This window comes from Agelaius tricolor, unplaced genomic scaffold, assembly GCF_023055355.1.
Source record: "Agelaius tricolor isolate 1412-34295 unplaced genomic scaffold, bAgeTri1.0.p SCAF_13, whole genome shotgun sequence".
Taxonomy (NCBI): domain Eukaryota; kingdom Metazoa; phylum Chordata; class Aves; order Passeriformes; family Icteridae; genus Agelaius; species Agelaius tricolor.
In genome coordinates, this window is record NW_027269273.1 from 3,711,828 (window position 1) to 3,725,708 (window position 13,881).

Here is a 13,881-nt window from a genome sequence, read left to right on the forward strand (position 1 = left end):
TGCCCCAGTTTTACCTCTCTGTCCAGGGGCTGTCTGAGCCACACCACGCCGGTGACGCTCTCCACGGCGAAGAAGCGACTGGCCTCCTCCCCAACCACCCCAAAGACCAGGGGGTCATTGTCCAGGTCCCTGGCCAGCAGCTGAGTCACTGACGAACCTGGGAGACACAGACAGGAAAGAAACCATGAGCAAAACGAGGCAGAGAAGAGGAAATGCTGAAAACATGCAGCTGGTCAGAGAGCAGGTGTTGCACACATCTTTTATGGAAAATCTTTTCTTTAAGATTTTTCCTCCTGAGAAGCTGAGAGGCCTCAGGAACAAAATGTAACCAATGGTTATCTGCTGCTGTGGAATGCAACAGGTGCATCTGGGATTGGGCTCATGTGGTTGTTTCTAATTAATGGCCAATCACAGTCAGATGGCTCAGACTCTCTGTCCAAGACACAAGCCTTTTTTATCATTCTTTCCTATTCTATTCTTAGCCAGCCTTCTGATGAAATCTTTTCTTCTATTCTCCTTTTAGTATAGTTTTCATGTAATATATATCATAAAAGAATAAATCAGCCTTCTGAGACATGGAGTCAGATCCTCATCTCTTCCCTCATCCAAGAACCCCTGTGAACCCTGTCACAAGCAGGTCTGTGAAAGACCTGGGATCACACCCACAGTGCTCCAGGGCCTCAAGGAGAGCCAGGCTGAGCATGGGCTGAGCCACAGATCCTCTCCTTCCTTCCTTGCCTTTATCAGAGGAGAAAAGCCAGCCTGGTTCAGCCCTGGCACTGCAGACAGAGGAGCCCACAGCTCCCCTGGGTAAGCTCTGACCAGCCTCCCTCACACTCCCCCTGCCAAGGGGCACCCCCAGCAGGTACAACACCAAAAGCAGGGGACAGCCACCACCCTGCACCTCATTCCAGTCCTTGGGATCATTCTGAGCCCCTCAGACAGCTCTGTGCACTCTCACACGTGCAGCTACCTCCCTGCTGCTCTCCGTGCCTTGCCCAGCAGGATGGGGAGAAAACAGAAGGAAAAAAGCTGCTGGATGGAGATAAGGATGGGACATTCCCTAAGCTGCCTGGCCTTGAGGATGGGGAGGATGAGGATGAGATTTCTCCTTGGCCACGTGGATTTGAGGATGGGGGGATGAGGATGAGATTTCTCCTTGGCCACGTGGATTTGAGGATGGGAGGGATGAGGATGAGATTTCTCCTTGGCCACGTGGATTTGAGGATGGGGGATGAGGATGAGATTTCTCCTTGGCCACATGGATTTGAGGATGGGGGATGAGGATGAGATTTCTCCTTGGCCACGTGGATTTGAGGATGGGAGGGATGAGGATGAGATTTCTCCTTGGCCACGTGGATTTGAGGATGGGGGGGATGAAGATGAGATTTCTCCTTGGCCACGTGGATTTGAGGATGGGGGGGATGAGGATGAGATTTCTCCTTGGCCACATGGATTTGAGGATGGGGGATGAGGATGAGATTTCTCCTTGGCCACGTGGATTTGAGGATGGGGGATGAGGACGAGATTTCTCCTTGGCCACGTGGATTTGAGGATAGGGGGGGATGAGGATGAGATTTCTCCTTGGCCACATGGATTTGAGGATGGGGGGGATGAAGATGAGATTTCTCCTTGGCCACATGGATTTGAGGATGGGGGGGATGAGGATGAGATTTCTCCTTGGCCACGTGGATTTGAGGATGGGGGGCACAGTCTGTGTGAGCCACCATGCCCCCAGATCTCCTGGCCAAGGAGAAGATGCCCAAATTTCATCCCTCTGGGAAGGTGAAGGAAGTTCCAGCAGAGCAGAGGGCAAAAGCAGCAGCACAGTTTGGAGAGCAGAGCGAGCTGGGCAATTCCCAATCGATTGGTGAGACATCAATCACTGCTGAAATAATGGCAAAAGCCAATATGAGATTCCATTAATAAAGAATTAAATGATAGGAACATAATTAATGCCAGTCAACACGATTTTATGGAAAATAGAGCTTGTCAAACAAACCTGATTTTATTCTTTGATGAGAGTACAACTTTGGCAGATAAAGAAGAAATAATAGATTTCTGTGAGGCATTTGCCTTCGCCCTGAGTGACTTTGTGATTAAAAATTTAGTGCCCTAGGACATTGGTGAAGAACATTTTGAGTGAGGAGCTGGCCTGGCAGGTCCCAAGGCCACCAGCTTCACTGGGGACATCACAGTGGGATGTAAAATTGCTGTTGGTACAAGCTCAGGTGACACATAACAGGGGGGACCCAGCAGCCAGGTGAAGCCCTTGGAAATTTGAAGTCTTTTGGGAAAAATTTATTCATTCCAAGCATGCAAGGAGAGGTTCCACACCCTGCCTGCAGAGCCACAGGGCTCTTGGGGAAGCCAGGAGTGGCTTTTAGGCTAAAAAGCTGTTTCTGCCAAGGCTGCAGAGCTACAGCTGCTTGGACCTTCAGGACTGGACTCAAGAGGAAGGCAAAAAATTCCACAAGCCAGCAGAAATGGTTTTCCTTTAAAAAAAAAAGGCTTTAAAAGCTTGAACTGCCTCATCTATGACTAAGAAGAGTGAGATGACTCAGGCCATCTTGAGCACATCCACAGAGAGGACAAAATGTGACACTGAGCAATGAGCAAGACTCAGTGCCCAAACCCAGACAAATTCCTGTTTGGAGGAGGAGCAGCAGTTTTGTTTTAAAAGGAGCAGCTAGAATTAACCACTGGGGCAAAAAACCCAACAACATTCATTTCACCAACAGGTGCAAGTGAGTGATGGGTCACAACCAAAGGCATTTTGGATAAAAACAGAAAGAAGTGGCTTTATCCCAGCCTGTGATCAGAGTGTTCATCTGCAACGTTCTCACCTCTCCAGTGCAGCCAAGCCCACAGATACCAAGCCCCTCCAATTTCTCAAACCTGGTAGCCCTGATATAAAACAAGGCAGCAGCTTGATTTTATGCTGGAGGATGCTCAAAGGCACCCTTAGCAAAGGTTTCTTTACCCCAAGGCAAAAAGAAAACACACAGTCTCCATGGCTGGGAAAGCCATAACTAGGACAAAATAAATCCAGGATCATGTTTCTTTATTCTGTCCTGTTTTTTTTTTAATAGAGAACAGGTTTCCTCCCATTCAAAAACCCCACATCACCAGGTCATCATTTCCCTCCAGAATAGCAAATACTTCAAAAGGTCTTGGTTGCACATCTTTGGAAGAGAAAGGATCTCAAAATTCCTGCTGAACAGGAAAACCCTGTGCCACCCAGTTTTAATGGCATTAGTGGTCTGTGAGTTGCAAACCAAGTTGTAGCAATAAATAAATAACTAAATCAACAAGAATTTAATATTTAACTCTTCTCTCTCTGCACTGTTACTACCTCCAGCTGTCAGGGAATTGAGCTCCTAAATTCAGGACAACCTGGAGAAGGTGGCTGGGCATTCCTGGGCAGAGCACATCATCACAGCTCCATGTGTGCCTCCTGTCAGTCTTTGGAGTGGGATCCATGGAAAACAGCACCACCAGGGTGAGCTCAACCACCCTCCTCTCCAAAAGGAGCAAAAGTGACAGATTCCTCAATTTCTCTGTGCTTGGATTTGTTAGAAACAACAACCTTCTTTAGAGCTTCGACAGGGACAGCTCAGAAGCAGTGTGAGCAGAGAAAATCCCATTTTAAATAAACCCTCCCAAATGAGGCACCAAAACCTAAGAGCCCTTTCCCCCTTCCCCTTATCCTCCAGCCAGGCAGAAATCATGATCCTACTTCAGAGAACCTCATTCAGAAAAATTAAACAACAAAAAAAAGTATTACATGTGTATAAAATACAAAAACAACAAGTAAATAGAAGATAAGAAGAAACATGGGCCTGAAATGAGACTTCACAATTGCTTTGCTCCAAGTTTTTTTCCAAGTTTTCCCCCCTAACTTTAGGAGTGTGGCATTAAAGCTTCACCACTTTCACCACCAGAGTGACAGAAGTTTGTTCAGGTTACCTTCCATGGATTTCTTCAGCACCAATTTATTGCATTTATTGATTTTCTCCTGTTTTCCCCCATCATCAGGAGGGCTGGACAGGGCCTTTCCAAAAGGGGCAAAATTGACAGATTCCTCAATTTCTCTGTGCTTTGATTTGTTAGAAACAACAACCTTCTTTAGAGCTTCGACAGGGACAGCTCAGAAGCAGTGTGAGCAGAGAAAAATCCCATTTTAAATAAACCCTCCCAAATGAGGCACCAAAACCTAAGAGCCCTTTCCCCCTTCCCCTTATCTCCCAGCCAGGCAGAAATCATGATCCTACTTCAGAGAACCTCATTCAGAAAAATGAAACAACAAAAAAAAATTATTACATGTGTATAAAATACAAAAAACAACAAATAAATAGAAGATAAGAAGAAACATAGGCCTGAAACGAGAAATGAGACTTTACAATTGCTTTGCTCCACGTTTTTTTCCAAGTTTTCCCCCCTAACTTTAGGAGTGTGGCATTAAAGCTTCACCACTTTCACCACCACAGTGATAGAAGTTTGTTCAGGTTACCTTCCATGGATTTCTTCAGCACCAATTTATTGCATTTATTGATTTTCTCCTATTTTTCCCCCATCATCAGGAAGGCTGGACAGGGCCTTTCCAAAAGGGGCAAAATTGACAGATTTCTCAATTTCTCTGTGCTTTGATTTGTTAGAAACAAGAACCTTCTTTAGAGATTCGACAGGGACAGCTCAGAAGCAGTGTGAGCAGAGAAAAATCCCATTTTGAATAAACCCTCCCAAATGAGGCACCAAAACCTAAGAGCCCTTTCCCCCTTCCCCTTATCCCCCAGCCAGGTAGAAATCATGATCCTACTTCAGAGAACCTCATTCAGAAAAATTAAACAACAAAAAAAAGTATTACACGTGTATAAAATACAAAAACAACAAATAAATAGAAGATAAGAAGAAACATAGGCCTGAAATGAGAAATGAGACTTCACAATTGCTTTGCTCCACGTTTTTTTCCAAGTTTTCCCCCCTAACTTTAGGAGTGTGGCATTAAAGCTTCACCACTTTCACCACCACAGTGACAGAAGTTTGTTCAGGTTACCTTCCATGGATTTCTTCAGCACCAATTTATTGCATTTATTGATTTTCTCCTGTTTTTCCCCCATCATCAGGAGGGCTGGACAGGGCCTTTCCAAAAGGGGCAAAATTGACAGATTTCTCAATTTCTCTGTGCTTTGATTTGTTAGAAACAAGAACCTTCTTTAGAGCTTCGACAGGGACAGCTCAGAAGCAGTGTGAGCAGAGAAAAATCCCATTTTAAATAAACCCTCCCAAATGAGGCACCAAAACCTAAGAGCCCTTTCCCCCTTCCCCTTATCTCCCAGCCAGGCAGAAATCATGATCCTACTTCAGAGAACCTCGTTCAGAAAAATGAAACAACAAAAAAAATTTTACATGTGTATAAAATACAAAAACAACAAATAAACAGAAGCTAAGAAGAAACATAGGCCTGAAATGAGAAATGAGACTTCACAATTGCTTTGCTCCACGTTTTTTAGCAAGTTTTCCCACTACCTTTAGGAGTGTGGTATTAAAGCTTCACCACTTTCACCATCACAGTGACAAAAGTTTGTTCAGGTTAGCTTCCATGGATTTCTTCAGCACCAATTTATTGCATTTATTGATTTTCTCCTATTTTTCCCCCATCATCAGGAAGGCTGGACAGGGCATGCAGAGGCAGAGCTGCAGCTCATCTCAGGGCTCTCCCAAAGGAGAACACCCTTCCATCCCTGCCCAGGGTCGTGCTCAGGCCTCGTGCAGCCCCAGCAGGGGCTGAAGGAACAGGGACAAATGATCTTCCTGCAGCACAGAGTTATAGGCTCCATTTGTTTCCTCTCAGGAATCAGACAGGGCAGTTAAGTGTCTTGATTCCACCAGATAATCAGAATTTATCTTGTCTCCCTTTGCCTCCTTTCTCTCAATCACAGCTACTTCTCCCTCTTTCCTCACACATACACAGATTTTCTTCTTTCTCCAAGTGTTGAACTCTGATTGACCTCAGGAGCCTTTTTTTTTTTTTTCTTTTTGCTGTTGTTTTCTTCCTGATCTGATTTTTTTTATATATTTTTTTAGGTTTGGCTGTTTTAGGGGGGCACTTTTGCATCCCATTGAGGAATCCTGGTCTCAGCACCTCGCTTGCAGCTGCAAACATCTGCATTTTTCTTTTCATTTTTCTTGCCCTTCCACTTTGCCAAGGAGGAAAGTGGGAACAGGGGCTGCACCCCACCAATTCATCTCCACTGGTTCTGCTCTCCAGAGGAGGATGAAAAGGGAGAAAAAACAAACTCAGTCTCTGGAAGGATCCCAGAGCTCCTGGAAGGTTCTGGAAAGTGCAGAGCCCCAGGGGAAGATCAAGATGCTGACCCAGGGCAGCAGGAAGGGGCTGGGCTGGGATGGAGGGCACAGAAGGGGCAGGTTTCTAATTAATTGTCTAATAATCTTCTCTTTTAGGAGGTCTGATTCATACCCATGTGGAGTTAATAGGAATTTCTGCAATGGCTTTTGGGCTTAAGATTGAGGCATCAGCTCTGCTTTAATATGAAAAGCATTTTAATCCTGATTTTAACATTTAATCCTGATTTTAACCACCAGTTTCTCCTCGCCTCACCAATGAGCTCTGGGTCATTTGTGTGGGCACAGCCACCAGATTTTGGCTTCTCCACCAAGGCCACAAGCTGGCACAAGGAACCAAACCCACAGCCATTCTTCAACTCCTTCAACCAGCAGAAAATCAGTTAAAAATCATTTTAGTACCCCCCACAAAGGCCACCACCACACTTAACTTCCAAAAGTAAAACTTCCACCACATTTCTGTGGCGTTCACATTCTCTGAAAAAATCCCTTCACCCAGGATTTTTCTCTTGGGAAGCTGAAAGGCATCAGAGAAAAAAAAAAGGAAAACAATTCTTATCTCATTTGCTTCTCCTGTGTTGTGCTCATGTGGAATGTGTTTGGAGATTGTTTCATTGCATTCTGCTGGGAGTTGTTTTCACTCTTTGGCCAATCAGGGCCAAGCTGTGCTGGGACTCTGGAAAGAGTCACAAGTTTTCATTATTGTCTTTTTAGCCTTCTGTAAGTATCCTTTCTGTATTCTTTAGTATAGTATAATATAATATTCTTTATTCTTTAGTATTGTATACTAGTATAATATAATATAGATATATCTATATTATATATAGATATATAGATATAATATCTATATAATATAGATAGTATAATATAATAATATATATAATTAATATAATAACAGTATAGTCTAATATAATATAGTATAATAAAGTAATAATATAATATAGTATATATAGTATAATATAGCATAATAAAATAATAAATTTGCCTTCTGAGGACATGGAGTCAGATGCATCATTCCTTCCTTCACTGGGGTTCCCTGCAAATTCAATACATTTCCTTGGCTCCCTTTTTTCCCTGTGAGGGAGATGGGACAGCCCAGCCCTATTCCCTTCTCCCAGCAGCCCTGCTTTCCTTTCCCAGCCTCCCCAATCAGCCCAGTTCACCACAGCAGGCTGGCCCCTCACAGAGGATTTGATGGATTTGATCTTGAAATTCCAGCCCTGTTCTTCTCATTTGTCACCTGCTCCCTTTTCTTTGCCTCTAATTCATTTTTTTCTTTCACCTCTCAGAAAATATAAGAAAAATTAAAAAAAAAAAGGAGGGATAGAAAGCTCTTCTGGAGATGCTTTCCCCAAGATTTTGAAAAGGAAAGATGAAATGCCAATATTTCTGTGCTGCTCAGCAATCTCTGAGCAATGAGGGTGAAAGAAAAGGATGGTGACTCCCTGGCCAAGGAAGTAAAGTAAAATCTAAAATCTAGTTTCAGGCAGGAGGTCACAGGAAGTGGGAGCTGCTCCCATGTTTGGAATGAGGCTTCCTCTGCCTCCCACTGCTGTAATATTTTCTCTATTCAGTCTTCTGTTGTATTTTTTGATTAGGTTTTAATAAACCTTTGACTTTTTTGGATTTTTTTTGGAAATTTTTTGAGGATCATTTCTCACCAGGGTCTCTCCACCTCCATTTCTGCACTCCCTGGCTGAACCAGAACTGCAAATCTCCTGCCACAGCACCTTGCTGAGCTCAAACCCTGGCCAATATCACCCAGCTACACTCAGGGGCACCTCAAGGCACATCCCACAGTGAGCCACTGCTGCCCTGATCCCAAATGTGATAGATGAGTCATGCCATGGTTGGCTCTCACAATTGAAAGGCAAATATCCTGTATGTATGTTAAGTTTTATAGACTTACAGTCATGTTTTACCTCCCTTGTGCTGTTATCAGGGGGTAGCCTGGGTTTGGGACATTTGGGAGGACATTTGGTTTGTCACTATGGCAGCACCTGACCTCCAATCAAGATTTAAGGAAATTAAACTCCACCACTGGACGGGGAAGAAGGAGTCCATGGACAGAACTTTGTGAGGGGCTATAGGATTAAAAGGCAAAACCTCCATTGTGTGGGTGAGCACATGGTGGGGAAAATCCTCTGCTCCCAGCACTGTAATATTTTCTCTATTCAGTCTTCTGTTGTATTTTTTGATTAGGTTTTAATAAACCTTTGACTTTTTTGGATTTTTTTTGAGATTTTTTGAGGATCATTTCTCACCAGGGTCTCTCCACCTCCATTCCTGCACTCCCTGGCTGAACCAGAACAGCAAATCTCCTGCCACAGCACCTTGCTGAGCTTAAACCATGGCCAATATCACCCAGCTACACTCAGGGGCACCTAAAGACACATCCCACAGTGAGCCACTGCTGCCCTGATCCCAAATGTGATAGATGAGTCATGCCATGGTTGACTCTCACAATTAAAAGGCAAATATCCTGTATGTATGTTCAGTTTTATAGACTTACAGTCATGTTTTACCTCCCTTGTGCTGTTATCAGGGGGTGGCCTGGGTTTGGGACATTTGGGAGGACATTTGGTTTGTCACTATGGCAGCACCTGACCTCCAATCAAGATTTAAGGAAATTAAACTCCACCACTGGATGGGGAAGAAGGAGTCCATGGACAGAACTTTGTGAGGGGCTATAGGATTAAAAGGCAAAACCTCCATTGTGTGGGTGAGCACATGATGGGGAAAATCCTCTGCTCCCAGCACTGTAATATTTTCTCCATTCAGTCTTCTGTTGTATTTTTTGATTAGGTTTTAATAAACCTTTGAAAATTTTTGGATTTTTTTTTGGGAAATTTTTTGAGGATCATTTCTCACCAGGGTCTCTCCACCTCCATTTCTGCACTCCCTGGCTGAACCAGAACTGCAAATCTCCTGCCACACCACCTTGCTGAGCTCAAACCCTGGCCAATATCACCCAGCTACACTCAGGGGCACCTAAAGACACATCCCACAGTGAGCCACTGCTGCCCTGATCCCAAATGTGATAGATGAGTCATGCCATGGTTGGCTCTCACAATTGAAAGGCAAATATCCTGTATCTATGTTCAGTTTTATAGACTTACAGTCATGTTTTACCTCCCTTGTGCTGTTATCAGGGGGTAGCCTGGGTTTGGGACATTTGGGAGGACATTTGGTTTGTCACTATGGCAGCACCTGACCTCCAATCAAGATTTAAGGAAATTAAACTCCACCACTGGACAGGGAAGAAGGAGTCCATGGACAGAACTTTGTGAGGGTCTATAGGATTAAAAGGCAAAACCTCCATTGTGTGGGTGAGCACATGGTGGGGAAAATCCTCTCTCCCAGCACTGTAATATTTTCTCCATTCAGTCTTCTGTTGTATTTTTGGATAAGGTTTTAATAAACCTTTGAAAATTTTTGGATTTTTTTTTGGGAAATTTTTTGAGGATCATTTCTCACCAGGGTCTCTCCACCTCCATTTCTGCACTCCCTGGCTGAACCAGAACAGCAAATCTCCTGCCACAGCACCTTGCTGAGCTTAAACCATGGCCAATATCACCCAGCTACACTCAGGGGCACCTAAAGACACATCCCACAGTGAGCCACTGCTGCCCTGATCCCAAATGTGATAGATGAGTCATGCCATGGTTGGCTCTCACAATTGAAAGGCAAATATCCTGTATCTATGTTCAGTTTTATAGACTTACAGTCATGTTTTACCTCCCTTGTGCTGTTATCAGGGGGTGGCCTGGGTTTGGGACATTTGGGAGGACATTTGGTTTGTCACTATGGCAGCACCTGACCTCCAATCAAGATTTAAGGAAATTAAACTCCACCACTGGACGGGGAAGAAGGAGTCCATGGACAGAACTTTGTGAGGGGCTATAGGATTAAAAGGCAAAACCTCCATTGTGTGGGTGAGCACATGGTGGGGAAAATCCTCTGCTCCCAGCACTGTAATATTTTCTCTATTCAGTCTTCTGTTGTATTTTTTGATTAGGTTTTAATAAACCTTTGACTTTTTTGGATTTTTTTTGAGATTTTTTGAGGATCATTTCTCACCAGGGTCTCTCCACCTCCATTCCTGCACTCCCTGGCTGAACCAGAACAGCAAATCTCCTGCCACAGCACCTTGCTGAGCTTAAACCATGGCCAATATCACCCAGCTACACTCAGGGGCACCTAAAGACACATCCCACAGTGAGCCACTGCTGCCCTGATCCCAAATGTGATAGATGAGTCATGCCATGGTTGACTCTCACAATTGAAAGGCAAATATCCTGTATCTATGTTCAGTTTTATAGACTTACAGTCATGTTTTACCTCCCTTGTGCTGTTATCAGGGGGTGGCCTGGGTTTGGGACATTTGGGAGGACATTTGGTTTGTCACTATGGCAGCACCTGACCTCCAATCAAGATTTAAGGAAATTAAACTCCACCACTGGACGGGGAAGAAGGAGTCCATGGACAGAACTTTGTGAGGGGCTATAGGATTAAAAGGCAAAACCTCCATTGTGTGGGTGAGCACATGGTGGGGAAAATCCTCTGCTCCCAGCACTGTAATATTTTCTCTATTCAGTCTTCTGTTGTATTTTTTGATTAGGTTTTAATAAACCTTTGACTTTTTTGGATTTTTTTTGAGATTTTTTGAGGATCATTTCTCACCAGGGTCTCTCCACCTCCATTCCTGCACTCCCTGGCTGAACCAGAACAGCAAATCTCCTGCCACAGCACCTTGCTGAGCTTAAACCATGGCCAATATCACCCAGCTACACTCAGGGGCACCTAAAGACACATCCCACAGTGAGCCACTGCTGCCCTGATCCCAAATGTGATAGATGAGTCATGCCATGGTTGACTCTCACAATTGAAAGGCAAATATCCTGTATCTATGTTCAGTTTTATAGACTTACAGTCATGTTTTACCTCCCTTGTGCTGTTATCAGGGGGTGGCCTGGGTTTGGGACATTTGGGAGGACATTTGGTTTGTCACTATGGCAGCACCTGACCTCCAATCAAGATTTAAGGAAATTAAACTCCACCACTGGACGGGGAAGAAGGAGTCCATGGACAGAACTTTGTGAGGGGCTATAGGATTAAAAGGCAAAACCTCCATTGTGTGGGTGAGCACATGGTGGGGAAAATCCTCTGCTCCCAGCACTGTAATATTTTCTCTATTCAGTCTTCTGTTGTATTTTTTGATTAGGTTTTAATAAACCTTTGACTTTTTTGGATTTTTTTTGAGATTTTTTGAGGATCATTTCTCACCAGGGTCTCTCCACCTCCATTCCTGCACTCCCTGGCTGAACCAGAACAGCAAATCTCCTGCCACAGCACCTTGCTGAGCTTAAACCATGGCCAATATCACCCAGCTACACTCAGGGGCACCTAAAGACACATCCCACAGTGAGCCACTGCTGCCCTGATCCCAAATGTGATAGATGAGTCATGCCATGGTTGACTCTCACAATTGAAAGGCAAATATCCTGTATCTATGTTCAGTTTTATAGACTTACAGTCATGTTTTACCCCCCTAGGCTGTTATCAGGGGGTGGCCTGAGTTTGGGACATTTAGGAGGACATTTGGTTTGTCACTATGGCAGCACCTGACCTCCAATCAAGATTTAAGGAAATTAAACTCCACCACTGGACAGAACTTTGGGAGGGGTTAAAGGGTTAAAAGGTGAAACCTCCATTGTGTGGGTGAGCACATGGTAGGAAAAAAAATCCTCTGCTCCCAGCACTGTAATATTTTCTCTGTTCAGTCTTCTGTTGTGATTTTGATAAGGTTTTAATAAGCCTTTGAATTTTTTTGGAAGTGAGGATCATTTCTCACCAGGGTCTCTCCACCTCCATTCCTGCACTTCCTGGGTGAACCAGAACAGCAAATCCCCTGATCCCAAGGCTCTCTCCCAAAGCAGGTGTCTGGTAGCTCATTCCATAAGCACAACCTCAACAGATCCTCCCTGACCTCCTTCTCACAACGGGCTCGACCACTTGAGCCAAAACTTTCCAGAAGGACTTGGCCAGGGAAGTTTCCACTCCTAAAATTCAATTTGAGCTCAGCGTTACACGTTTCTCTTTCCAGCTGCTGATGGGGAGCACCAGCTCCTCCTCTCCAGCTCCAGCACTGCAGAGCCAGCCAGACACCAGCACCTCTTAAAAAAGGCTTTCACAATAAATAAATGAAAAAAGGATTTTTTTTTTTCATTAATAGTGTGAAGAAAAAGCCTTGGACCAGCTGGTCCAGGAACCATGAGCTGCTGTCATGTATAGGAGGGAAAGGAGCCAAATACGGAGGTGACAGGAAAGAGGAAAAACAAATCTGTGCAGTCAAAACCATTTCTGAGGGAGTTTGTCAAGCTGGGAAGTGAAAAGCACAGCAGAAGAGTTTCTCCTGGCTCCTCAGATGCTCTGAGACAGAGCCTGTAATTTCTCTGCTGTGTTTGGTTATTTGAGTGGGGACTCAGTGTGGAGGCAGAATCCATAAGCAGAGCTGACAGCCAGTGGGTAAACCTCAGAGAGAGGCACTGCCTGCCCACCCCCAGCTCTCAGAGGTGTGCAAAAAGTGCTTAAAGCTGTTTCAAAGGGCTTTTAAAGCTATTTAAGACAGAGCAGCAGCAAAGAAGAGCTGAGCATTTACAGAGAGCTCCTCTGGTTTGTTCAGAACTGATCACTTTGCTTAACTCTACAACACAAATGAGGAGAGGAAAACCACAAAAATATCAATGGCACATTGAAATTCCTTCACATTATCATTAAAATGAACAGAACTCCTGAGGCTCTCCTGACAGGTGCTGTGCATGCAGCCCCTGGCTGCTGGCATCCTCCCCATTAAAATCAACATCTATGTCCATGGTTAAGACAGAGTTAGTGCCCTCCATCAGCCTTTAGCAGGTCTTAAAGTAGCACAGGTACCACACAAGCTCTCCAAACCCACCTTTAGCAGGTCTTAAAGTAGCACAGGTACCACACAAGCTCTCCAGATCCACCTTTAGGAGGTCTCAAAGCAGCACAGGTACCACACAAGCTCTCCAGACCCACCTTTAGGAGGTCTTAAAGCAGCACAGGTACCACACAAGCTCTCCAGACCCACCTTTAGGAGGTCTCAAAGCAGCACAGGTACCACACAAGCTCTCCAAACCCACCTTTAGCAGAAATTAAAGCAGCACAGGTACCACACAAGCTCTCCAAACCCACCTTTAGCAGGTGTTAAAGCAGCACAGGTACCACACAAGCTCTCCAGACCCACCTTTAGCAGGTCTCAAAGCAGCACAGGTACCACACAAGCTCTCCAGACCCACCTTTAGCAGGTCTCAAAGCAGTACAGGTATCACACAAGCTCTCCAGAACCACCTTTGGCAGGTCTCAAAGCAGCACAGAAATCACACAAGCTCTGCAAATCCACTTTTAGCAGGTCTCAAAGCAGCACAGGTACCTCACAAGCTCTCCAAACTCACTTTTAAACACTTGGCTTCATGCTGGAGCTGTGTCTCT

The 13,881-nt window shown here is 44.6% G+C and overlaps 1 protein-coding gene across 1 annotated transcript in view; it reads right to left on the reverse strand.

Annotated features, from left to right (window-relative positions):
- CDH23 (cadherin related 23) overlaps positions 1 to 13,881 on the reverse strand; it is a 230,530-nt gene that overhangs the window by 171,130 nt on the left and 45,519 nt on the right. Inside the window, exon 4 of the mRNA XM_071438456.1 lies at positions 15 to 157. Coding sequence (XP_071294557.1) covers positions 15 to 157 — 143 coding nt within the window. The remainder of the gene's footprint in view (positions 1 to 14; positions 158 to 13,881) is intronic.